Source organism: Oncorhynchus tshawytscha, linkage group LG15 (genome assembly GCF_018296145.1).
Source record: "Oncorhynchus tshawytscha isolate Ot180627B linkage group LG15, Otsh_v2.0, whole genome shotgun sequence".
Classification (NCBI taxonomy): Eukaryota; Metazoa; Chordata; class Actinopteri; order Salmoniformes; family Salmonidae; genus Oncorhynchus; species Oncorhynchus tshawytscha.
In genome coordinates this window covers 23,781,742-23,809,342 of record NC_056443.1, presented here as the reverse complement: position 1 = coordinate 23,809,342, position 27,601 = coordinate 23,781,742, and the positions used below count along the sequence as shown (strand labels likewise).

General features: G+C 44.6%; 1 protein-coding gene across 40 annotated transcripts in view; it reads right to left on the bottom strand.

Annotated features, from left to right (window-relative positions):
* LOC112214694 (receptor-type tyrosine-protein phosphatase delta) overlaps positions 1-27,601 on the bottom strand; it is a 905,847-nt gene that overhangs the window by 154,386 nt on the left and 723,860 nt on the right. For all 40 annotated transcript variants that reach the window (XM_042298333.1, XM_042298345.1, XM_042298336.1 and 37 more), the window contains one exon: positions 5,387-5,524. In XM_042298333.1, the coding sequence (XP_042154267.1) occupies positions 5,387-5,474 (88 nt within the window). In that variant the 5' untranslated portion in view covers positions 5,475-5,524. The remainder of the gene's footprint in view (positions 1-5,386; positions 5,525-27,601) is intronic.

Below are 27,601 nucleotides of genomic sequence, written 5' to 3'. Positions count from 1 at the left end.
GTAATACGTGTGTGTGTGTGTGTGTGTGTGTGTGTGTGTGTGTGTGTGTGTGTGTGTGTGTGTGTGTGTGTGTGTGTGTGTGTGTGTGTGTGTGTGTGCGTCCATGTGTCTGTATGTGCGTGTGTGTTGCATGCAGAAGTACAATGACAACATGAGGGTATGACTATGAGTTTAGTAGGGGGTGGAATGGACGCAATTTAAATCAAATTACCATGCTGGCAAATTAAGCAGTGGGATTTAATTTGAACTGTTGTAAAAATGCTAATTTCAGCACAACCTGAAAGCCCATATGCAAATACAACCCTATTTCACAATAATTCATATTAGGTGAGGCATGCATAAAACACACCATGTACAACTACCTGGCATCAGGGGAATGCATTATCATTAGCCCTTAGTCTGGCTAGGAGGTGCTACTCAGTGTGCTCACATGAGCCTCTGTGTGTGTGTGTTCCTGTGTGTGTATGGGCATTCCTATGTGTGTGTACGTGCCTGCCAGTAGTCCTATAAATGTGTGGCTCTATGGATGAGTACATATCCCAGAGTGCATCGAGGTAATGACCATTGACATAAACATTCCACGAAAATATGTATCATATTATTCCATCCAATATTCCAGAATCTATTCACACACTGACACTGACAGCCATCTGAATGACACAAAGACGTGGTCGAGCTTGAGCCCTTTGATAACGCCTGTGATGACTGCCTCTTTCATATCAAATAATGACACTATGGGAAAGCCTGTTCCTCACAGTGTACTGAGTAATTATATTGCACATTATGTTCGCTGCAGAGCTGTGCACAATTTGACCTCTGCATGGAAACCCGCTAGCCTGCCCCCTGATTCGAGTTGAGCCCTCAGAACCGCTGCATGAAGACACGCTAGTCTGCCTCCTGAAATCCTCTCTCTCTCTCTCTCTCTCTCTCTCTCTCTAGAGTGTCTGCATAGGTGCACTATAAAGGGAATATGGTGCTATTTGGGTCGCAAGCCTGTGTGTGTGAAGGAGAGCAAGAGAGATAGAGAAGTTTGGGCACATAAACAGAGTGTTTACACTGGGATACGACACGCCATCAGTAGAGATAATCAATTCAACCAGCATTAGGCCTCAGGGTGACTTAAGTTGCCTCCCAATTGGCTCCCTATTTCCTATATAGTGTAGTCCACAACTTTTGATCAGGGCCCCTTAGAGGGATGGGTTTAAGAGTTATTTAAAGCAGCATGTATCAATGATCAATAATGATCAATGGATGGTCAACGCCAGCGGGTTTAAGAGCACAATGGGAAAAATGGCAGAGGGCAAACAAACAAGCACGAAGGCAAAACCATTAGAGACCTCTATCAACCTCTAGGGCTTATTGTGTTTTGGTCGGTGCTGTTCGGTACTGTTTGGTAGCTCTTTGCATTTAATGTCGCTAATGAATCGCTGAGCTGTTTAGTCTCCTCAAACCAGTAGCTCTGTCCCAAATAGGACACCGTTCACTACATTATGTACTTCTTGCCTTATGGGCCATGGCCAAAATAAGCTGCCATTTCGGACACAAACCATGTCTAATCTTCATCCTACTAGACATTGTTTAACCAGGCACAGAATAATTGCTTGCCGCCACCACTGCTTCTCACTCTCTCTCTCTCTTGCAGGCTCACCAGGGACAATTATTATTGCCCTGGTATACCCTCCTTCAATAGTCCTGAACCCAATTTGCCACACAAATTAACCATGCAGGGTTTGGAGAAAAGGAGGGGGAGAGGAAGAGAGAGACAGCGAGAGAGAGAGAGAGAGAGAGAGAGAGAGAGAGAGACAGCGAGAGAGAGAGAGAGAGAGAGAGAGAGAGGAGAGAGAGAGAGAGAGAGACAGCGAGGGAGAGAGAGAGAGAGAGAGGGAGAGAGAGAGAGAGGGAGAGAGAGAGAGGGAGAGAGAGAGAGATTCTGGAGGTAAAACAACAGAAAAACCACAAACATAATCACAGTCCTATGCCAACAAAGGGCCCTTTCTATCCATGCTTAGTATCCACATATTAACCAAACAATGCATTGCCATATTGCATTCGCCCGTGTTAGCGCCAAAACCCTTCCTACGTGTGTGCGTGTCTGTCCGGGGACATTTGTTACTCTTTTTTTCCCCACCTTTGCGAGAGAGGTTAGTGCAGTCAGCCGGGCATGGACACACAGGACTGGCTCCAAGGATGGTGCCATCTGTTGAGCAGGCAGAGTCAGCCATTTTCGCCTTCTCGCGTGTCTCATATCCTCCGCCATATCCCTTAGCATGCGGGGCTAACACACCCCAGTTGGGCTAACGCACTGCACTGACGGAGGCAAGCAGCTTCCCTTCTTTCTCTAGGGGGTTTTAGAGGGTTAAGGTGAGGCGGTGGGTGGTGGGGCTATTCCGTTGTTATTTTAGCCTTTCCTCTCACGGCTAGAGCAGTATTGGGGAGAACCCTGGAGCTGAGCTGAGCAGCTGAAGTGTTTTTGCAGATGCAGTGGCACACTAGAGAGGGAAAATACAGGGACACAGTCGCTTGTCTGGGGCTAATGCACAGGCACAAAAAGGGACATAAAGAAGGGACGTGGGAGGAAAGGATAGAGGGAGAAGGAATATCATACATACTACATACCCCTTACTTAAATACATACTTAAGCTGAGTATTAAAGCTGGATAAAGCTGAGAGAAGAATATAGCTGGATCCCTTAGAAAATATGTACTACTTCAAGATGGTTTGGCTCTACTTGGCTCTCTGTGCACTCACACCTCAGCTGGCAACACTGGCCTGTCATACAACCCCCGATCCCCAACCCCCTGTCTCCTGCGTTACTCAGTCATTGCTAGACAGCTGTCACCTCCCCTCTCTGTAAATTTGTTTTGGCTTGGAAGTGATGAACCAGCACAGCTGTCCAAAGGGCTATAAGAGCAGCTGTTAGCACGCAGACCATAACAGGGAGAGAAGGGAAGGTGGGGGGTAGGGTTAAGGGGGTTGGATGGCCAAGTGCACTTGTGGTTGTCTCATCGGTAACATCTGTGCTCAAATTCACCCCTGGAATGTCCACTGGCGACTCAAGATTGGATGTCTGGTAGTTGGCTTTCCTTTATTTTATTTTATTTTGTATGACACATTTGTCACCTCAACTCTGTGTACATGGCAACATCCACCATTTGGAGTTCATGCCTTGTTGCATGGTCTATTCTATTTCCAAAAGATTGATAGTTGTGCTCCATAGAAAGCACATCAAAAGCTGCTATGATTTTGATGGCAAAGTCAATAAAAACCAGAATACTTGAGACACAAAATTCTCACCTGAAGTGAAACTTTTCCATTCATCTTTCTCTCACAGTGACATGCCATGGGAGGGAGTATGGAGCATGAAACAGATTGCAGGGAACGTTTCTCAACCACAAAGTTTCAAGTCTCGCCCATCAATTTAACTTTTGCTGTTCCCTCGTCTCTGACCTTGGGTGAATGCTCTGTCTTCCAGAGATATTCGAGCTGACGAGTGAGATTCCCGCGGTGTGACGGGTGTAATAAAACTTTGATTCACATGCACCTGCTTCCTGGAACTTAGTGATTCATGGGAAGTAGTGTTAACCAGGGAAAATGGAGTGAGAGAAACTCAATGGAGTCTGAAACTACTGTCACACTGCTGTCACACCTCAATGGAGTCTGAAACTACTGTCACACTGCTGTCACACCTCAATGGAGTCTGAAACTACTGTCACACTGCTGTCACACCTCAATGCTCAGATTTCAACTCCTAACATCATGTCATTCCAATTCAACGTATTTTCGTGGTGGAAATGTCATGTTTACAGTGCCTTCAGAAAGTATTCCTACCCCTTGACTAATTCCACATTTTGTTGTGTTACAGCCTGAATTCAAAATAGATTCAATAAATAATAATCTCACCCATCTACACACAATACCCCATAATAACAAAGTGAAAAACATGTTTTTAGCTATTTTTGTACATTTATTGAAAAAGAAATACAGGAAAAATCCCACTTAAATAAGTATTCATACCCCTGAGTCAATACTTGTAGAAGCGCCTTTGGAAGCGATTGTGGCTTTCTGGGTAAGTCTCTAAGAACTTTCCACACCTGGATTGTGCAACGTTTGCCATTATTCTTTTCAATATTCTTCAAGCTCTGTCAAATTGCTTGTTGATTATTGTTAGACAACCATTTTCAGGTCTTGCCAAAGATTTTCAAGTAGATTTAAGTCAAAACTGTAATTCGTCTCTGGAGAACATTCACTTTCTTCATGGTTAGCAACTCCAGTGTAGATTTGACCTTGAATTTTAGGTTACGGTCCTGCAGAAAGGTGAATTCATCTCCCAGTGTCTGGTGGAAAGCAGACTGAACCAGGTATTTCTCTAGGATTTTTCCTGTGATTAGATCCATTCCATACATTTGTTTGATCCTGAAAAACACTCCAGTCCTTAACGATCAAAAGCATACCCATAACATGATGCAGCCAATATGGAGCGTGGTACTCAGTAATGTGTTGTATTGGATTTTCCCCAAACATAACACTGTATTCAGGACAAAAAGTTAATTGCTTTGCCATATTTGCTGGAGAGGAAGGAAATCCCTGAGCATTTTCCTTCCTCTCCAGCAACTGAGTTAGGAAATATGTCTGTATCTTTGTTATGACTGGGTTTACCCATCTACCAATAGGTGCCCCTCTTTGCAAGGCATTGGAAAACCTCCCTGGTCTTTGTGGTTGAATCTGTGTTTGAAATTCACTGTTCAGCTGAAGGATTTCAGAGATAACTGTATGTGTGGGGTAAAGAGATGAGGTTTGTCATTCAAAAATCATGTTAAACACTATTATTGCACAGAGTGAGTCCGTGCAACTTATTATGTGACTTTTACTCCTGAACTTATTTAGGCTTGCCATAACACAGGAGGAGTTGAATAGTTAATTGACTGAAGACATTTCAGATTTAGATTTTTTATTAATTTGTACAAATTTTGAAAAACATAATTTCATTTTGACATTTTGAGATATCGTGTGTAGGCCAAATACCAAAAATCTAAATTTGATCAATTTTAGAATCAGGCTGTAACACAAGAAAATGTGGAAAAAGTCAAGGGGTGTAAATACTTTCTGAAGGCACTGTATATCTACGGTTGTTCTTTGGGTCCCAGATATTGATAGTTATCTCCATATTGGATTAGAATGTAGGGGCATGGATATGGCCTTGTACTCATCGGGGTGTTGGGTAGAGAGAGGGAGATAGAGGGAGAATGCATGGACGTGTGTGTGAGTTGGTGTGTGTAATAACACTTGACACTTAGATATCATAAGACCACTTATAAGAGACATCTTTCTTCCCTACAAGGGCGCAAACAGAGGACAAAGAGTGGATGAGAGAAGAAGTGACACTTACTTTCGGCGTTGGCGAGGAGGAGGAGAAGACCCAGGACGAGCAGCACGGGTCTGGCTATGTGCATCATGGGACAGCTTGGCACCAGCATGCTTTGGCAGCCTCAGTGGTCTGATTTCTCAGATGCAGGATATTCACAGCCTGTGGGGGGAGGGGAGAGAGAGAGAGAGAGAGAGAGAGAGAGAGAGAGATATAATAAAGCGGTTTGGCTTCATGTACTTTATCTATCTAGTGCAGATTTGTGACATACCCACACAGACTCAGTAGGTTTTGACAGCTAAAGAGGAGAGAGGGTAATATGCTCGCAGGCTATATTCTGGCACTTCAGAACATACATTAGTGCTCGCACATACACACACACACACGTACACGGATGGAAGGACACACATGCTCTAATCAAATATACTGTGTGTAATAAGAACATTTCTGAACTATTCACATACATTCAACATGCTAGCAGCAGAATGCTAACCTGTTTAGCCTACTATGGGGGACTAACTCAAACTGTCCCCAGAGAACCATACAGTTAGCCATTCAACTCACGGACATTTTGGTAATTTAGCAGACACATTTAGCAGAGCAACTTACAGTAGTGTTAGGAACGAATTCATCACACTTTTTCTCATGCTCAACCAACTGAGCCACACGAGCCACAGCACCTAACCTCTGCTCTCGTTCTTTAGTGAGTTTATGGTGAGACTGTTAAGAGAAGCCAGTAATAGATTGGTGGATTTCTCTCCAGACAAGTGCTATCCACTGACTATGGAGTGATAAATTGCCACTATTGCTCTTAGTACCCTTAAAACCATTCAGCTCATATTTATGCCCTGTCTTACACCACTTAGCCAAAGCTTTAATAGCTTCAAGTGTCTCCAAATAGATTAGGACCAACAAAAAAAAGAGTGCAACACATCTATACATTTTGATGGAGTAAGCTACAGTAGCATTAGTACATGCTAGCAACACCTCCTTTATCAAGAGCTGCTTGGAGTACACATAAAATCTATGACAGAGTACACTCTTAGAAAAAAAGGATTCTAGAGCTGTCGCCATAAGAGAACCCCTTTTGGTTCCAGGTAAAAAAAACTTTTGGTGCCAGGTGAAACTCTTTTGGGTTCCATGTAGAACCTTTTGTGGTAAGGGTTTTACATGAAACCCGAAAGAGTTCCACCTGGCACCAAAAGGGTTTTTACCTGGAACCAAAATGGGTTCTTTAAAGGGTTCTCCTATTGGGAGTTCTACCTGGAGTTCTACCAAAAGAGTTCTACCTGGAACAAAAAAGTGTTATCCTAGGGGGACAGCTGAATAACCCTTTTGGAACACTTTTTTCTAAACGTGTAGGCTAGGCTCAGCTCGTGTTTGCGCTCATGTTTGCCACCCCTTCCTTTATCAAGAGCCACTATGTGGATGGGGAAAATCAATGTGACAAAGCATGATAGCATTAGCAAGTAACCCACATCATCCATTCGCTAAAGCCAGGTCTTGATCCCTGGTGACCAATATGTTGTGGTTTCTGAGATGTAAAACCCTTTCCCAGGCATTGTAAAGACCTGATAATCGATGTAGATCTGAGCCTAAAATTGTTATCTGGAATGCACCCAAACTGACTAGGTTAACTTGTCGTAGGTAAACTAAAACTGGGAGTCGTCAGATGGACACATCATTTGACCTCTGACCTCTTTTACAGTTTGACATTTAGCAGGTTAGCACCGAAGGCTAGTTGACGGATAGCATCAACCATTTGCACATTAGCCACACCACAGGCCTAGATATGGCACTGTTCACCCACACAAAAGCATTACAGGAATCACATAATCCCTTTACGTATGGGGCTTGTTCACCCGGCTATTTATCTGATGATTTATAAACAAATAAAACATCTAGAAAACCCAAAGCTCAATCAGTGGGGTAGACGATGACAAAGTACCTAATTTCCCTGCTCCCCATCTCCCCGTCCTTTCTCACCCCCTGTGGGAGAACTTTTATTCCTTTGACTGTAAATGGCAGAAAAGACAGGGAGATAGTGCACCTGTCACATTCGATTTGTATCATGGGGAGATAGACAGGACTACCTGTCTCAGAGCGCTGTGAGGCCGGTGGCGTCCGAGGTACGCGTGGCAAACTGAATCAATTTGAGGCAATCTCAACCAACACACACATACAATGGCTCACGTGCACACACACACACATACGAGCACACACAAACAGATTTTCCGCATGACTAGAGTATTTATAGTGTATTTCATTCCATTACACTGTGTAAGGACAGGGTTATCACTGAAAGTCTAATCCATAGTAAGCAACGGCATTACACAAAGCTCTTCTATTCAAGGTCACTGACGTCTTCTCTTACTTTTGCCTTGCATGCATGTGCAGTAGCCATCCTTCCAAAGTCGGGGTTGATAGCCTTTGAGTTAATTAATGTCCTGTGAACTTCCACAATGACATAACATTAGGAGTCCTCACTATACACAGTACTCAGCAGCTCTCCCTTGCTCCCTCCACCGCCCTCCACATGCTGATACAGAGAAACAAAGCCATCTGCATGTTTCGTAAGCACCAACCATGGGAGAGGAAGGCTGTGCCATCCATGTGAACACAAGCACCCCTAATGTGAACAAAGTAGCTGACAAAAATTGGACAATGGATACTCTGATGTCGTATGTGGACTTTTGTTCCAGCATTAAGGTCTTGTCACAGAATACAGTCAAAGGGAGTAGGCAGGGTAGGCAAGGTGCACTTAGTCACCCTCTGAACAGCATGTCTGTAGCGAGAATGGTGCAGCGTGTTGGCAGTGTGTATGATAGTACCTGCATGCATGTGTGTATGTGGGTACGTTCATGTGTGGGTGTGTTTCCTACAGGGCTGAGCTCTAACCAACAACTACAGCAGCATCGCTGGCGTTACCCAACGCACACTGCTACCTCAGATATTACCTCTGACCTTCGACACAAAAGCTTTTGTTCCCTAATGTGGCCGCTGTGTTACATGTGTCAGTTCAATTTCACACATACAGAGATGCTGATGCTTCCCTTGAACATTTATTGCTGGGAAAAAAAGGAAGAGAAAAAATATTGTCCTTTCTTTCCAAGCCTCTCAGCGGTATTATTGTTACTATTCAGTGGTTTTCCATTCAAAGTGCCGAGTTGTGATAGGATCATGCATTATTAAACAAAAGGCCGACAACATGCACAATGTTAATTAGAAAAAGGGGCAGATATTGCCAGGCAGTGTCGGAGGAGAGAAAGAAAGAAAGAGAGAGAGAGAGAGAGAGAGGGTTGGTGAGTTATCGTTTGTTCTCCCCTGATTCTTATCACTCCCTGAGAGGTTGATAGAGGAGGGAAACAATGAAGAGAGGGATTCTCTATAGAAAGGATAGCCTGTTTTGTGTCTTCTACTATTGCATGTGGGAGTTCTATGTTTCAAACAAGGACTAACAATTTAGATTCCGAGCTTTTTGATACTGCTGTGTGAACTACCAAACAGTGTTTGATTGAATAAACTTTTGCTCATTGTTGTTCAAATGTCTTGAGATGGGTGTTGATCGTCAAACAGAAGCTAACAGGAATCCCTTGTCATCTTTTTCAATGTAAGTAACCATCATGCTGGGGTGATCATGACCCTGAAGGCATGCTATTATAGTACCAAATACCATCTGTGATGGGACATTCTTTGTTAGCGTGCAATCATAGCCTGCTAGTATATCCACAATATAACACAAATTGATGGGAACCAAATCCTAACATCAGAATCTTATGGATGCAACTGTTTTTAATAAGTTTGGTCTGGGATAAAAAAAATAAAAAAATAAACAATACCCATAACCAACCTTCATAACAAACTCATCTTTCGTGCGCCTTGCCTCAGTTTTGCTTCAAATAAGTCCATTGGGTTTCAAGAGGGCTCTTTATGTTTGTGAATAACATGCAATGCCTTGCCCATCTTATAAAATGGATTGCATGGAAACTGTTGTTGTTCTCCCCAAAAAATGCCCACAAAAATACCAGGCACGACTATTAAGTCAACCCCTTCCTTAATTGTGTCCACACACGCAAAGACAGAACTGCCACAAGTAATTGGTGCAAGACAAATACAGTTTTTGCCTTTCATGAACTGTTCCCTTTCCTTGTTTGGTCAGGGGTAAACAATACAGTCATTACATAGTCCAAAATCATAAATAAAACATGGCAGGTTCCTTAAACTTTTTACTCCAACAACGTAAGGCTATATCTCAGTTGTTTTGAACAGTATCTTCCAGATGCCACACAAGAGGTAAGAGTCAAGAGCTCAAGGACTCTATCCGGCTTAATTAAGGCAGAACCGCTGTACCGTGAAAGAGCGCTTGCCCACCGATTTCAACCACAAGGTCAAATGGCATCTCTACAGACGGCATAGGGCATCGTGTACCCATCCCTCACCCTCCACGTCTACCCTTCTCAACCATGGTTCCACAGTGGAGAAATATTACATTAATAGAGTTCAAAGAAGTTTGCATGAAGTGGCATTTACACCCACTCAAGATTCCCTCAGGGTTATTGCTATGTGTCACATGATTGGAGTTATAGAATGTATCCCGTTGGAACACTCAACAGAGGCATAAGTCCCCCTAGCAACCGTCCGCCCCCCCTGTCAAAAAGGGTGCGGGCTAAGTCAGAGTGGCAGCCCATGAGCTCGGGATGCTGGCTGCACCTATTACGCATGACACATGCAGTAGTCTTTTATCTTACCTCTTTCCGCTCATCTCTCTCTCTCTCTCTCTCGGTCTCTCTTTCTCTCTCTCAAAAAAGCCTCCTTCCTTCCATCTTCTTCCATGACCTGCTTCAATTTTCTCTTCCCCTCTCTTTCACAATCATTCTTCTGCCCTTCTCTCTCTCTTTTCTCTCTCTCTCACTCGCTCATACCTCTTGTCACCATCCTTTTCTCTCTTTCCTTCCCTCCATACATCTCTCTCTCTCACAAAGGGGCGGTTTGATTTAAGTCTAGCGTCAGGACCGTTTCTCACGCATCGCCACCAGATCAGTAGGCATGTGTAATAACATTCCTCAAGCTAAGCTAAGCTATGCCCTCAAGTGCAGCATCCACATGAAAGCTTCTGACACCGGCAGCTTAAAGGAGTTTATTTGTGGAACTTATTTACTTTTCCCCAACCTCCTCCCGACCTCAGTCAAACAAGCCTCTGACGGTCATATGTAATGTTTTCAGAGATGCTCGTCCCACCCGAGTTCCTCTGTTGTCTCCCTGTTTATTAGAACACTGCCGGTGTCTGTTTATGTCAAGGCTTACAAGCTAGCAAGCTATCATTCTCTCTATCATCCCACCCTTTGTTGTTATGAGTGACGGGTTCTGATGACATTTCTTGCGCCAGTAATTGGGTTTAAAAGCACCTGCTGTGGCTGGAACAAGGAAGTGACAGTATCTTGTCCCCAGGTGTGGGTACAGGAAATGCCAAAGCCATTTCACCTCTGCAGTCTCGCTTTTGTTCAGGAGTTTGAACTTTGAGAAGCCTCAAGGGAGATTAGCTTGTTTACCTAATCACCAAAGGTCAATGATAATTAGGTGCATATATCTTTTTAAGGGTGGCTTTGTTACTGTCAAGTTGCTATCTGTGACTAGATCTTAGCAGGACGAGTTTAACTGAATTCAACAGTTTTAACAAGCTGGTGTTTCATAGCTGCAAGAAAAACTAACAATGGAACAGAGGCCAAGTACATATATTTTCAGTTTACTATAGTGATACTATGTGAATTCAGCCCACCTACCATGTCCTTATCAAAAACGTTATCTCATCAATATTAGACGTACCATATCCTTGTCCAAATAGCTATCTCATCAATACTAGACCTACCGTGTCCTTGTCCAAATAGTTCTCATCAATACTAGGCCAACTATGTCCTGGTCCAAATAGCTATCTCATCAATACTAGATCAACCATGTCCTGGTCCAAATAGATATCTCATCAATACTAGACCTACCATGTCCTTGTCCAAATAGTTCTCATCAATACTAGACCAACCATGTCCTGGTCCAAATAGATATCTCATCAATACTAGACCTACCATGTCCTTGTCCAAATAGTTCTCATCAATACTAGACCAACCATGTCCTGGTCCAAATAGATATCTCATCAATACTAGACCTACCATGTCCTTGTCCAAATAGTTATCTCATCAATTTGCTAGCAGCATACAATTACTTCTGAAGCTAAGCAGGGTTGGTTATGGTCAGTCTCTGGATGGGAGACCAGATTCTGCTGGAAGTGGTGTTGGAGGGCCAGTAGGAGATACCCTTTCCTCTGGTCTAAGAAAAATATCCCAATGGCCCAGGGCTGTGATTGGGGACAATAGTAGGGTGCTGTCTTTTGGATGGGATGTTAAATGGGTGTCTTGACTCTCTGTAGTCAATAAAGATCACATGTTAACCCTGGGGTCCTGGCTAAATTCCCAATCTGGCCTTCATGGCCACCTAATCATCCCCAGCTTCCAATTGATTCATTCATCCCCCCTACTATTCCCCAAGTCGTTGCTGTAAATGAAAATGTGTTCTCAGTCAACTTACATGGTAAAAAAAAAACTAGACCTACCTTGTCCAAATAGGTATCTTATCAATACTAGACCTACCATATCCTTGTCCAAATAGTTATCTCATCAATACTAGACCTACCATGTCCTTGTCCAAATAGTTCTCATCAATACTAGACCTACCATATCCTTGTCCAAATAGTTATCTCATCAATACTAGACCTACCATGTCCTTGTCCAAATAATTATCATCAATACTAGACCAACCATGTCCTGGTCCAAATAGATATCTCATCAATACTAGACCTACCATGTCCTTGTCCAAATAATTATCATCAATACTAGACCTACTATGTCCTTGTCCAAATCGCAATCTCACCAAAGTAGCTAGCACTGTCTCCCTCTCACACTTCCTCTATATTTTAACCTGTCCCTCTTTTCTTCTCTTATTTCTCTCACTTTCTTTCTCTCGCTTACCCACATGATATCTCCTCTACCTCTTTTTACCCTTCCCTCTCCCTCTCACCCCCGCCCTCCTCTATCTCAGTCTTAGAGCAGCTGTTCAGATGGATGGTCCCCCAGTACACGACCCTGACCAACAGACTGGTGAGTGATTATCCCAGTGCCCTGTTGGGCTGCTCCGCTGCACACTGGCATACAGAGTCAAACACACACACACACACACACACACACGCACACCCATGTGAGAACACACACAAAGAGGCCATGTGCACGTGGAAACACGCACGTGCACACACACACACACACACACAAGGTTACACAAAACTGGTAATCTTCAGGGACACAAGGGTGGTGAATAGCATCATCACAACACACAACTGTCTGTTTTTCAATTGACCTTGATGACATTGGCCAACACATGGTTAAATCAATCCCATAGAACACTTTAATGCCTTTTCAATGGGACAATGATAAAAGCATGGTATACATAAGCTCTTGCGAGCCGATTGTCAATAGCTTGCGACTTCCCTTCTGCAATCTATTGAAATCTTTATTTTCCTCTTCTTAGGGTTCCCCCATGCACTCAAGGGGCCGTGTGTTTGTTTGCTGTTGTGGTGAGGCCGATTTGGAAGTGCATAGTGTTTTGTGCTCGCGTCGCCGCCGTCGATTGAAGGACTCTTCTGTATGAGCGCCGTGTTTCACAGGGAAAGAAACTCATTACCGTACAAATGTGCAGCATCTCAAGAACCCATTGTGTGTGTTTGTGTGTCTGTGTGAGAAAGAGAGAGAGAGAGAGAGAGAGAGAGAGAGAGAGAGAGAGAGAGAGAGAGAGAGAGAGAAAATGGTAGATTTAACAGCCGCCAACCTGAAATCGCCAGGATTATATTTATGCCGCATGAACAGGGCAGGGCCAAATCATGTTACATATTATGAACCAAAAAACAGGGGAGATGGAGGGAGAGGGAGAAATATAAAGAGGTGGCTGAGGAGGAGAGGACAGATCAGGCAGAGAGAGTGAGGTGGGAAAAGAAAGAAAGAAAGAAAGAGAGAGACAGAGAGAGGGAGGGAGGAGAACAGAACAAGGGTGGAGAGGGGATGATAGAACTGGGCACACTATAGCAGTCTGGACGGGTCGCTTCCCAGAGTGGTGTAGACGTTCCTTGGTCTCATGTATCACGTAAGTCAGTAGCATTGTTCCAGGGCGTCAGTGTGCTACGCACATACCGGTTGAGGCACTAGCTCTGATCCATGGCGTTATGTTAACCACTATTGCTTGTGCAGCTAGTTAGTACACGCTAGCTAGTACTCATCAACACACACCAGCTAGGCTAGCTAACTGGTACACTCTAACTAGCTAGTACCTACACACTAGCTACAACACTAGCTCTAATACACACTAGCTAACTACCTAGCACACACTAGCTATGTCCAAAGGTATGTGGACAACCCTTCAAATTAGTGGATTCGGCTATTTCAGCCCACCTGTTGCAGACAGGTCTATAAAATTGAGCACACAGCCACGCAATCTCCAAAGACAAACATTGGCAGTAGAAGGGCCCGTTCTGAAGAGCTCAGTGACTTTCAACGTGGCACCGTCATAGGATGCCACCTTTCCAACAAGTCAGTTTGTCAAATTTCTGCCCTGCTAGAGCTGCGCAGTCAACTGTAAGTGCTGTTATTGGGAAGTGGAAACGACTAGGATCAACAACGGCTCAGCCGCAAAGTGGTAGGCAACACTAACTCACAAAATGGGGCCGCCGAGTGCAAAAGTGCGTAAAAATCGCCTGTCCTCAGTTGCAACACTCACTACCGAGTTCCAAACTGCGTATGGAAGCAACGTCCACACAAGAACTGTTCATCTGGAGCTTCATGAAATGGGTTTCCATGGCCAAGCAGCCGCAGAAGCGAGGTCCATACAGAAAAATGGTTTGTCGAGATCAGTGTGGAAGAACTTGACTAACCTGACCTTAACCCCATCAAATACCTTTGGGATGAACTGGAACGCCGACAGCGAGCCAGGCCTAATCGCGCAACATCAGTGCCCGACCTCACTAATGCTCATGGCTGAATGGAAGCAAGTCCCCCAGCAATGTTCCAACATCTAGTAAAAAGCCTTTCCAGAAGAGTGGAGGCTGTTATAGCACAAAAGGTGAGGAACAACTCCATATTAATGCCCATGATTTTTGAATTAAATGCTTGACGAGCATCTCATACTTTTGGTCATGTAGTGTATCGTATAATCCTATATGTAATTTCACCCCCTGTGCTGTTGGTGGCGGTAATGCACCATGATCTCTGGCACAATTTTGACATCCTGTCTGCGCTTGTATGTCTCACAACATCTGTGGCGTGAGAAGCTATCTGCTGCAGCCAGACCCGATTGGACAAATGAGCCATGGTCGGAGTATGAGAACGTGATCCTCTGTTCACACACAGCGCCTCTGCACCATACACTCCTGGCATCTTGACATCTACCCCACCACCCAGCCACGGTCTGTGGGAGGATGAATAATATCACTTCCGAGAGAGGAGAGAGGAAAGAGAAGAGAGGAGAAGGGAGAAAGTGGGAAAGAGAGAATATAGAGGGAGAGAGGATGGAGAGGGAGATGGAGAGTGAAAGGAAGTGATAGAGAGAGAGCGAGGGAGGGAGGGAGCCAGGGAGGGATAGAGAATGGAGAGAGAGACACACAGAGAGCGAGAGGGAGGAGAGAAAGGGAGGAAGGCCTAGAGGTAGAGAGACCATTCCCACCCCCTGCCCTTGCACTCATGCAGTTTTATGGAAAACCCAGAAGCCATGAGAGTGGGTGTGCTTCTCTGAATAGACAAAACAGCATTCCTCTGTGACTAGCGTGGCATTCTGGCAGAAACCAACAGAGCCCGCTCTTACAGAAAAACCACTGCAATTACATACTTCATAAACTAGACCCTAATGCACAATGCCGTTTTCATAGCTTCACAACAATCACTCCTTATATCTCCCATACAACCAGTTCACTCTGAATATCAAGGTATTTTGCCACAGTGACATCTTTGCAGCTTTCGTACCAAGCAGGCTTGTTTTAGAAACGCACTAGTTAAGCAAACACAGATCATGTAAAAATGTTTTTAAAAAGACCGCTTAAGGCGTACACACTACGCTCAAAGGGCAATGCTGTAATTCAAATGCCTAGAAGCTCTCATTCTCTAAATGCTAATTTACCGTGATGTACCCTGAGCTAAATGTAACGGTACATTATATGTGCGTGACCTATTGCACTATGGTAGGGAGGGTGTATCCGTCCACCCATATCCACTCCATTAGCTTAGCACAAATGTGTTCCATAATATACCGGTAGTGGCATGGCTAATATTTCTACCTCCCATAAGTACACGCGATAGGTTATCTCATCTTGATGTTGTACCGGCAGCACTTGGCCTGATTAAATGCCGTGTGTGTTTTGCACATTCTTTACCAATAAGGTTGTTTCATGCCCAACTCCCATGAGACTAGAAACAAATGGTTATTGGTCTATGAAAAACAGCACAAGTCTGCAACTGACACAATAGCCAGGACGCATTAGCAAAACACGAGCTTATCAGAGCCTGTTATGTGAAAATACAGCGCTGCCAAAATGGCTGCTGACTGGACATCAAATGTTATCCCAGATATTGGACGACTTTGCTGAATAAGCAGCAAAGCAATGAAGCAGTGTTGCTCTTTTCGCTCGCTTACTTTTAGGATAATAGGGTTGAAACCTGTTTCAATATTTTGCTGGACCCATTTGTTTAGAAACATAGGCTTTGATATGCATTTTCCAGAGTAATTTCACTGAAAACACAATATTTCTGTATGATTTTGGACCTCATTTGGACAAACGTTAGCTACGCTAAGCTACAGTTCCCACAGACCGTGGGAACAAAATGTGCTTCCTAACTTACGGGCCTAGCACTACAAACATTAAGATTGAACACCGGCAGGAGAGAACCATTTTTAACAGGGCAAAAACCATTCATTTGTGTTGACGTGACATTATTACAATTAACCCGTCCTCCTATAGCTCCTCCCACCAGCCGCCACTGTAATGCACATATCTACACTTTAAATCATTTTAGATGTGGTTGTACCCATGCCAGTTGAGTGTTTGCTTTTGAAACAAGATAAGCACAACCAATCTTCATCTTGTGAGTCATATTTGCAAAACCAGCACATTTGAAAGGAACGTTTGATAAGTGCCTCTTCCTACACCGACATTTCTCCATTTACCAAGGGAACGCTGGCTGTTTGCTTATTTTCTTCTCACTTGAACATAGATTGTGAGGTAGCAGTGTATATTCAATATGCTAATGTAAACATTTGATTAACTTCCTCAAAAGAGCTACAACCAGAGAAATTATGCCAATTTTCTCACAGGCGCATATTCTTTTACCCAGTCCTATAAACTGTACAAACCCTCTCTCAGACACTCAAACACTCAAACACTCAGACACACACACACACACACACACACACTCAGACACACACACACACACACACACACACACACACACACACACACACACACACACACACACACACACACACACACACACACACACACACACACACACACACAGACACACACACACACACACACACACACACACACACACACACACACACAGACACACACACACACACACACACACACACTCAGACACACACACACACACACACACACACACACACACACACACACACACACACAGACACACACACACACACACACACACACACACACTCAGACACACACACACACACACACTCAGACACACACACACACACACACACTCAGACACACACACACACACACTCAGACACACACACACACACACACTCAGACACACACACTCAGACACACAGACACACTCAGACACACACACACACACACACACACACACACTCAGACACACACACACACACACACACACACACAGACACACACACACACAGACACACACACACATACAGGTCTGATAGTTCATCATCCCAACTGCCATAGCCTCCTTTCCAAGAGTTTAGGTTTCCATTAACTGACTGTCTACGCCTTATCATTATAATGGCTGCCTGTGCCAAAGAGAGCATCTGAGGCTCCCATTGGTGGAACCCAGACCCACTCTACCTGCCCATGTGGTATCTGAATTGAGATCGGACAAAGGAGCAGGGGATTAACTACTACATTATTACATATTGAAAGTCTCAATTAGGATCTTTAAATAAGAGTCGCTGCCAGTGAGATTCTGCCACTGACGTACTTCAGGGAAAAGGTGTGTGTGTGTGTGTGTGTGTGTGTGTGTATGTGTGTGTGTGTGTGTAGCCACTGATTTGCAGAGGCTGCCTTGTTTCATTGTGACAATAGGCCTGAAGCGTTTGTTTACAGTACATTGCCGTCGTTCAGCAGATGCTATTTTTCAGGTCAACCATGTACAGTGCAGTAGGCCTCCAATATTGAGAGAGTCCATTGCTGTAGTAGGGACCCACGAGGGCTGTAATTACCACTTCACGTATGACCTTTTCTGTGATGGACTGTTATGTTCATGGAGGTAACTACTGTGTGATGTGTCTGTTCAATCATCTATTATCATCCACATGCGAAGTTCACTTATGACAAAACAAACATTCCAACAAGGTTGCTCCACAATTCACAACTTTGCACACAAACTGTTGTTTTAGTTGGTAGAACTCGAGCAAACACTGACATTAATGAGCTATACATTCTCTTGTACAATATTGCAGCCCAGCGTTGTGATGTATAGCCTTTTAACTTCTCCTTATGTTTCATGTGAGGGGAGGCATTGTTGTGTTTGACGTGCCTCCGCGATCAACACCTGCTATTTAGTCGGTGGAAATTAGCCGAGAAAAGGTGCACTTCTGCTAATGCCATGCAAATTCTGCTCTTCTTGTGTGAGAGAAATGATGCTTCATTCCTCTTCTTTCCCCAGTGTGCAATACAGTTAGACAGCATAGACAGCATACTGCGTGGAGTGTTAGTCATACTGTACGTTGGAAGCTAGGCGCAGTCCAAACATTTTCCATCTGCCGTTGAAACCGCATATGCACATAATTTCACAGCATCCCTGACAACACCTTCAAACCCTGGCAAAAGACAGCTAGCAAGCTAATGATGCTAACATTTTCAGACGTCGAAGTGTCAGCCACAGCCATTTGCAGAGCCACAATCAAAACAAATCTGTCAGAAAAGTGAGGGAGGCACTACAGGCAATGCATTTTGTTATTTTCAGTGCCAGGCAAAAGTTTTGGGCGCACCTACTCATTCAAGGGTTTTTCTTTATTTTGACTATTTTCTACAATCTAGACTAATAGTGAACACATCAAAACTATGAAATAACACACATCGAACCATGTAGTAACTGAAAAAGTGTTAAACAAAACAAAATGTACTTTAGATTTTAGATTCTTCAAAGTAGCCACCCTTTGCCTGGATGACAGCTTTGCACATTCTTGGCATCCAAAATGTTAAGGGTGGAATTCATTTTTTAGGATCCTCCCTCAGTCCACACCAGTAAAACGGTAAGATTCTCAAACATAAAGAACACCCAAAGCAGAAGTTAATTGCTAACGATCAGTCTACCTCGTGTTTTTGGCCTCCATCTTCACACTCTTCTTTCAAAGGAACTACAAACAACAGTTGATACCAACTGGCAGTTAAGACGGTGGATACAGCTAGACCTAGAACTTGTACACATGCAGAGACCTCTGTGAGGATGCCTGGGTAAGGAGAGGGACAGTGAGAGAATGCTTGATCCCCTGATCTTTCCCCTGTCCCCTATCATTGGGGGAGAATAAACAGTCTGCAGTTTGCTGATGAACAATTTTCAACCTGATTTTCGTCTTTCTCTCTCTATTCTTTATCTCACTCTGGGATTGTCAGAAAAGGGAGATCTCAGGAGGACATGGGGGGCATTGGCCAGTCGCTGGCAGTTAGCCTGCGTGTGATTGAGGTGTCACTAAATGGCTTGCGGCAGCATTGGGAAAGCTAACTGGAGGCTATTGAAATGGATTGGGACCGCTAGCAGCTGGTAACTGCTACTACGGCTAAACTGTCCCTCCTCCAGGGGAAGAATAAACATTCAAAGACGGGGACTGGTGTTAAGAAGATGCCAAGGTGCTCAGGGGCAAAGTGGCACTGACTTCACAAGTCTTGGATGATGTCCTTGCAACTTATTGGTCACGACAAAGAAGAATCCATTACATTTTTAGTGAGGAGGAGGTCGAGAAACAAACAAAAGCAAACAACCAAGTCTTCTGTGCAGTGTGTGCTCCTTTGAGAACTTCACAGTTGAGATGTGAAAACTGGGAACAGAACCTAATATAGCGCAGGGTGTATTTGAAGCCGTGAGGACTTGATAGTTACATAGCCAAGGACAAACTCAACAAGCCTTTGCCCTTTAAGGTTTCGAAATGTGGTTTGTGTTGACGAAAAAGCAGTTCAAAAATGAAGTCAGCAGCCATAACAGTTCAACAAATCAGATATCCCTCTTGGGTATATTTGACCTTCTGAGTCAGTCAAATATGTTCCGAAATGAACACAAAAGCATCAGAAAATGCCTTCTTTTGTCAAAGTACCATTCTTTTCACCTGCAAGCAGTCTAATCAGACATCTGACCTTAAAATATCAGAAACGAAGCATCCCAGTGGCGCCTGTGACTCAACCGACAACCGTACAGCGAATATGTGTCTGGAACATTCACCTCTGCCTCATTTCTCCGATTAGCTCTCCCTTCTTCACACAAGGTGTTTCAAGTTCATCTCCTCACCTCAAAGGTGGTTCTCTTGACACACGGCGATGGATACCTGACTGGCGCAGTCAAAACATTTAGCCTGTTTTTTTCGGGGGGAGCCGGCCTTATTCTAAACTCTCGCTTCAAACTTTGTCGGTTAACTTTTTCAACTTTGTTGCCCTTCCAATGGGCTTGGCAAGGGGACAAAGAGCTTCAAAGGGTTGAAATGTATTCAAGCACATAAATGGCAGATTGGCAAAGAGTACACAAGAAAGCAGGCTGCATAATCTCTGAGCGGGGGAAGAACAGACCTCGTTGCGAGAGTGTGTGTGTGTGTGAGCATGTGTGTGTGTATACTCTCTTCCAGCATTCAATCTCAAGTGCTTGCTACTGATGTGATTGCTGATTAAAACATAAGCCCCTCCAATCCATTGCTTTGAATGCTTGACTAAGACAGAGATTGTTCTGTAATGGCCATGCCATAAGACTGTGGGCTTTACCTAGTAACTGCCTGTAATTGGCCAGAGGCTTTGACATTTACTTTTGTGTGTAACAGGCAATTACCAGGATAGGATTGTTATTCTTTATTCATTCATTTCGGCAAATTTCTCTCTCTTTGCACTGCACAACCCCTTTATCCATGACCAATCCCTCCACTTATTTTACACACACACACACACACACACACACACACACACACACACACACACACACACACACACACACACACACACACACACACACACACACACACACACACACACACACACACACACAATGCATATACACACTAACATATTAATATAGAGACACATAGACACGCAAGCACAAAACAAGGGCCATTCAACCACCTAGATAAACACACACGCACACAAGCACAGACACAAACACACACAGCCAACCACTTTGTCATGCCTCTCCTACTACATTAATTAATTACTAGGGAAAAGTGGGTATAACCTGAATAATCAATGCTGTGGAACAGCATCAGAATCAGACTGTGTGTTGGGTCAGAGGGGGGAGGGAGGGAGGGGGAGAGAGAGAGCGAGAGAGAGAGAGAGAGAGAGAAAGAGAGAGAGGGGGAGTGAAAGAAAGAGATGGAGAGAGAGAGAAAGAAGGGGAGAGAGACACAGAAGCACAGATGGCCAGAAAAACATGTCAATTTGTCCACAGTATCATATGCACCATGAGTATGCCGGCCAAGTAATCAGTGAGTGTGTGTTTTTTAAGCAATCGTCAAATTGCAATCACAATCATATACATTACAACTGGCAAGCTGTCATACCATTTTGAATGTCAAGTGAAATCCATAACATGATGATATATCCATAATATACATCAACTGCATGTTTCTGTTAGATTTCGTCCAATAGCGAACACGCTTCATTCCTGAACTGTGCACTCATTCCCTAATCCCTACACACTTAAAAGCATTGAATTGGTTTAGGCATGGTTAAGATTCCATATACTGTACAGTACCAGTCATTTCCTTTCAAATTGATGGATTCTTTAGTTTATTTGTATCCTGCGTAGTGAATGATTACTGTGAGTATCAATGGAGTCATGAAACTGTGTGTATGCTAGTTTTTAAAGGTTGACCTAATCAGTTAAGAGGAAATTGCCTCGGATCAGAGAGCAGGGTCAGGTCCAGAAGATGGACGAGGTGTGATTCTGACATCTGGCTAAACAAAGAGAGGAGCATGGACATTCCACAGAGGAAAGGAGGGAAACTCATTGGGGTCATAAAATGTATAGCTGGGGAGGTGACGACCGAAGGGAGGGAAGAGAATAGGACGTGTTGTGAGCTTTCTAAATGTACGCACTCAGCTGACGGCATCCATGGTATTAAACACTTGAAATTTCTCTTGAGCTTTTGGTCTCAATTCCTTTTTGCAAAGAGGTTGCAATAGCAGTTTGCTTTTTAACAAAATGCATGAAGGGAAGCGAACAAGTGCACAATTCAGGATAAAGGAGAGACAATTGGTACATAGCCCTGACTCACGGGAACCCTAAGCCATAAAGATCCTCCAGTCCTCCTCAGACTCTTCAGAGACTGGGTGTCTAACCCTGTGTGACTGCCAAACCTCGGTGTACTCAAGCCAATCTGACTACGGCCAGAGGCATGATCAAGTCCAATCTCACCCTTTTGGACTCTCTATCGCTCATCTACACTGGGGACATCCATCTTGATTTCTGCTGAGTGCCAAAAAAGAGACAAAGGTAGGGAGAAGGGGGATAGAGGGAGACGGGTACCCAGATAAGCATGAGGAGACGAGAGGATCAGAGGAGAGGATCTTCTGAGCTTGGCCCCAGAGTGAGAGTAAGAAGAACATCGTCTTTATTTAATTAAAGGGAGGGGAGATAGCGCTGTTAGATGAACGCAGGCACACACACACACACACAACCCTCTCCCCCTCCCCATACACACACTCGCAGGCGCCAGGACCGAGCACCATAACAGCCCAATGAAATATATTCCGATTAGGAAGGTGTCACATTACTCCTCGGCCCGGATGATAAATACGAGGTTAGCGCCGCCATTAATCTTCTAGACATCCACTGCTGGATGGGGTGACACTGTAATATAATGCAAGCAGCTCATATCACTGGGAGGTCAATATAGTCTGGTCTGAGGGGTTCAAAAGGGCTGAGGAGTTAGGTTTTGGTGTCATTGCTGAAAAGAGACTAACATGCTGTTCAGTGGGATTATATCTTGTTTCTGTGCAGGATTGTGTGAGAGTATGTTTGAGCAAGTGGGGGTGTATTTATGGGAATATTGTGTATGTGTGGGAGAGATTTCCTCCCCTCACAAGACAGTCTTTCTCCCTCTTCTATCCCCCTCCCTCCCCTTCACTCTTCAATCATCTCTGTCTAATCCTCCCATCTCTGTCTATCTACTCAATCCGCCCTCTCTCTCTGTCTACCTCCTCAATCTGCTTTCTCTCTCTCTACCTCCTCAATACGGTTTCTCTCTCTCTACCTCCTCAATCCGCTCTCTCTCTCTCTCTACCTCCTCAATCCGCTCTCTCTCTCTCTACCTCCTCAATCCTCTCTCTCTACCTCCTCAACCCTCTCTCTCTCTCTCACTCTCTCTCTACCTCCTCAATCCTATCTCTCTCTCTCTACCTCCTCAACCCTCTCTCTCTCTCTACCTCATTAAACCTCTCTCTCTCTCTACCTCTTCAACCCTCTCTCTCTCTACCTCCTCAACCCTCTCTCTCTCTCTCTCTCTACCTCCTCAATCCTCTCTCTCTCTACCTCCTCAATCCGCTCTCTCTCTACCTCCTCAATCCGCTCTCTCTCTACCTCCTCAATCCGCTCTCTCTCTACCTCCTCAATCCTCTCTCTCTCTACCTCCTCAATCCTCTCTCTCTCTACCTCCTCAACCCCCTCTCTCTCTCTCTCTCTACCTCCTCAATCCCCTCTCTCTCTCTCTCTCTACCTCAAGCCTCTCTCTCTCTCTCTACCTCCTCAACCCTCTCTCTCTCTCTCTCTCTCTACCTCCTCAACCCTCTCTCTCTCTCTCTCTCTACCTCCTCAATCCTATCTCTCTCTCTCTCTCTCTACCTCCTCAACCCTCTCTCTCTACCTCCTCAATTCTAGCTCTCTCTACCTCCTCAATCCACTCTTTCTCTCTCTACCTCCTCACTCCGCTCTCTCTCTCTCTCATAGAGGGTTTACCGACACATTAGCCTGTGAATGACAGCCCTTAAGTGACATTGTCTTGATAATGAGTACCATCCATAAAACATTAGGACGGGTGAGCACCACACTCTGCTATACACACACTATACACCAGACACAAGTAGACTCAAGGAGGGGAAGAGGGGGGAGGGAGTGTGTGTGTGTGTGTGTGTAGTAGCATGTCTGTTCAGTAAACAATGCCAGATTCCCCAGGGGGAGCCCGGACAGACAGTTCACAGACAGTGGTGGCAATCCTTCCAATACAAACACCAGCATAGTGAAAGGTTAGAGGTGAAGAGCTGAGAAAATTAAGTGGGATAAATAGGTGAAGAGGCCGCAGTGTTGTGTATATTTCGGCGCCACCCACGCTCGCCCGGTTACGTGTTTGATGGAGTGTGGCTGTGTGTCTTTGAGAGCGCGGCCCACTTTTCCCTGGATAAGACCCGACCGTTTGCTAGAGGTTACTCCCACGCATTCCAGATTGCAGGAGGCACTCAGGAGAAGGATGAGGTACTTGCAGAGTGGATCCTGTCCAAATCAGGGAAAGTGTTACTTTTAGTGCTCAGGCGAGTCATGGCTATGAATCTCAAAGCAAACATTCTGTTCATGGTGTTTGCTTGAATAGAGAAAAGAAGAGTCTAGAAAATATTCAGTCACACAGGTCAGTATTGAACTACATCGTCGGATTAGATTATATCAACCAGCATGCATTTCACTTCTATCTGCAATGTGAGATCCGATCTACGCAAAAAAAAAATATTGGCCATGTGCACTATGTTAGAGCAAATGCATTGGGTATAAGGCAACGAAAATAAAGACCTACCTTGATTCTGGGAAAACTCAAAAAGGATTATTCCTTTAGGTCATATGGGCATAATATATTTATCAGCAAAAAACAACTAACTCTTTCGACAACAAAAGCAGTTTAATAATGGGGGAGAAAAATCTAAAATAGACACATTAATTAATTAAACTGTGGTATTAGAGCTGTCGATCTATTAGGAAAAAAGACAACTACACATTCCGAACGGTGCCCAGTGAAATGGAGTGGCTATAAACTGGAAAAAATGTAGCTGGAACAGACCGCAAGAGTGGCTTCAAATTGCAAGGTCAATACGTGGATGATTTTTCTTTCTCCCTGTGTGGATGGATAGTTTGAGTTTTATGTGGTGCATCGACGGTGTTGCAGTGTAATGATTTCTAATGCCTAGGCTTTAGCTCAGAGGGCAAACAGTATTGTCACACAAACCCAGTCAGTCGGTTGCAAGATGGCGCCGACAGAGATGGTCGCCTCGTTTCAGGTCCTTAGGAAACTATACAGTAATTTTTTTTTTTTATGTATTATTTCTTACATTGTTAGCCCAGAAAATCTCAAGTGTTATTACATACAGCCGGGAAGAAGTATTGGATATAAAAGCGATGTCAACTTACCATCATTACGACCAGGAATACGACTTTCCCGAAGCGGATCCTTTGTTCGGACCTCCACCCTGGACCTGCGATCTTATACTCTATGTAAACTGGAAACCATATATCCTGAGGCTGCATTTATTGTAGCTGGGGATTTTAACAAAGCTAACCTAAGAACCATACTTAAATTCTATCAGCATATCGAATGCGCGACAAGAGCTGGTAGCTTTCTGGATCATTGCTACTCGAACTTCCGCGACGCATACAAAGCCCTCCCCCGCCCTGCCTTCGGCAAATCTGACCGAGACTCCATTTTGTTGCTCCCAGCCTATAGACAAAAACTAAAACAGGAAACGCCCATGCTCAGGTCTGTATGCCACGCTTCAAGATTCCTTCAATCACGTGGACTGGGATATGTTCCGGATAGCCTCAAACAATAACATGTTTTTATGTTGTTTTTATTTAGCCCCTTTTTTATTTAGCCCCTTTTTATCCCCAATTTCATGGTATCCAATTGGTAATAGTGGCAGTCTTGTCTCATGGCTGCAACTCCCATACGGACTCAAGAGAGGCGAAGATCGAAAGCCGTGCGTCCTCCGAAACACAACCCAACCTAGCCACACTGCTTCTTGACAGCTTGCCATCTTGCAAGTTTATTAGCAAGTGCATCGGAGCTGTCGTACCCTCTGTGACCATTAAAACCTTCCCTCACTTGAAACCGTGGATTTAAAGTGCGAACCACCGCTTTTAATCATGGCAAGTCGAGCGGAAACACAACCAACTACAAACAGTGCAGCTATTCCCTCCGCAAGGCAATAAAACAAACAAAGCGTCAGTATAGAGAGAAACTAGAGTTGCAATTCAATGGCTCAAACACGAGACGTATGTGACAGTCAATGTGACAGTCAATCACGGATTACAAAAAGAAAACCAGCCCCGTCACAGACACCGACGTCTTGCTCCCAGATAAATTACACAACATATTTGGTCGCTTTGAGGACAATACAGTGCCACTGACACAGCCCGCTACCAAAGCCTGTGGGCTCTCCTTCTCCTTGGACAATGTGAGTAAAACATTTAAACGTGTTAACCCTCGCAAGGCTGCCGGCCCAGACCGCATCCCTAGCCGTGTCCTCAGAGCATGCGCAGACCAGCTGTCTGGTGAGTCTACAGACATATTCCACCAAACTCTATCCCAGTCTGTTGTCCCCACATGCTTCAAGACGGCCACCATTGTTCTTGTTCCCAAGAAAGCTAAGTAAACTGAACTAAATGACTAAATAAATGACTAAATATTGCCCCATTGCACTCACTTCTGTCATCATGAAGTACTTTGAGAGACCAGTCAAGGGCCATATCACCTCCACCCTACCAGATACCCTAGACCCACTCCAATTTGCTTACCGCCCCAATAGGTCCACTGATGATGCAATCACCATCACACTGCATACTGCCCTATCCCATCTGGACATGAGGAATACCTATGTAAGAATGCTGTTCATTGGCTACAGCTCAGCATTTAATACCATAGTACCCTCCAAACTTGTCATTAAGCTCGAGACCCTGGGTCTCAACCCCGCCCTGTGAAACGGATCCTGGACTTTCTGACAGGCCGCCCCCCAGGTGGTGAAGGTAGGAAACAACATCTCCACCCCGCTGATCCTCAACACTGTGGCACCACAAGGGTGCATTCTCAGCCCTCTCCTGTACTCCCTGTTCACCCATGACTGCGTGGCCATGACACTTCCAACTATATCATCAAGTTTGCAGACGACACTACAGTGGTAGGCCTGGTAACCAACAACAACGAGACAGCCTACAGGGAGTTGGTGAGGGCCCTCGGAGTGTGGTGTCAGGAAAATAACCTCTCATTCAACGTCAACAAAACAAAGGAGATGATCATGGACTTCAGGAAACAGCAGAGGGAGCACCCCCCATCCACATCGATGGGACAGCAGTGGAGAAGGTGGAACGTTTTAAGTTCCTCGGCGTACACATCAAGGACAAACTGAAATGGTCCACCCACACAGACTGCATGGTGAAGAAGGCGCAACAGCTCCTCTTCAACCTCAGGAGGCTGAAGACATTTGGCTTGTCACCTAAAACACTCACAAACTTTAACAGATGCACAATCGAGAGCATCCTGTCGGGCTGTATCACCGCCTGGTACGGCAACTGCACCGCCCTCAACCGCAAGCCTCTCCAGATGGTAGTGCGTTCTGCACAACGCATCACCGGGGGCAAACTACCTGCCCTCCAGGACACCTACAGCACCCGATGTCACAGGAAGGCCAAAAAGGCCATCAAGGACAACAACCACCCGAGCCACTGCCTGTTCACCCCGCTATCATCCAGAAGGCGAGGTCAGTACAGGTGCATCACATCT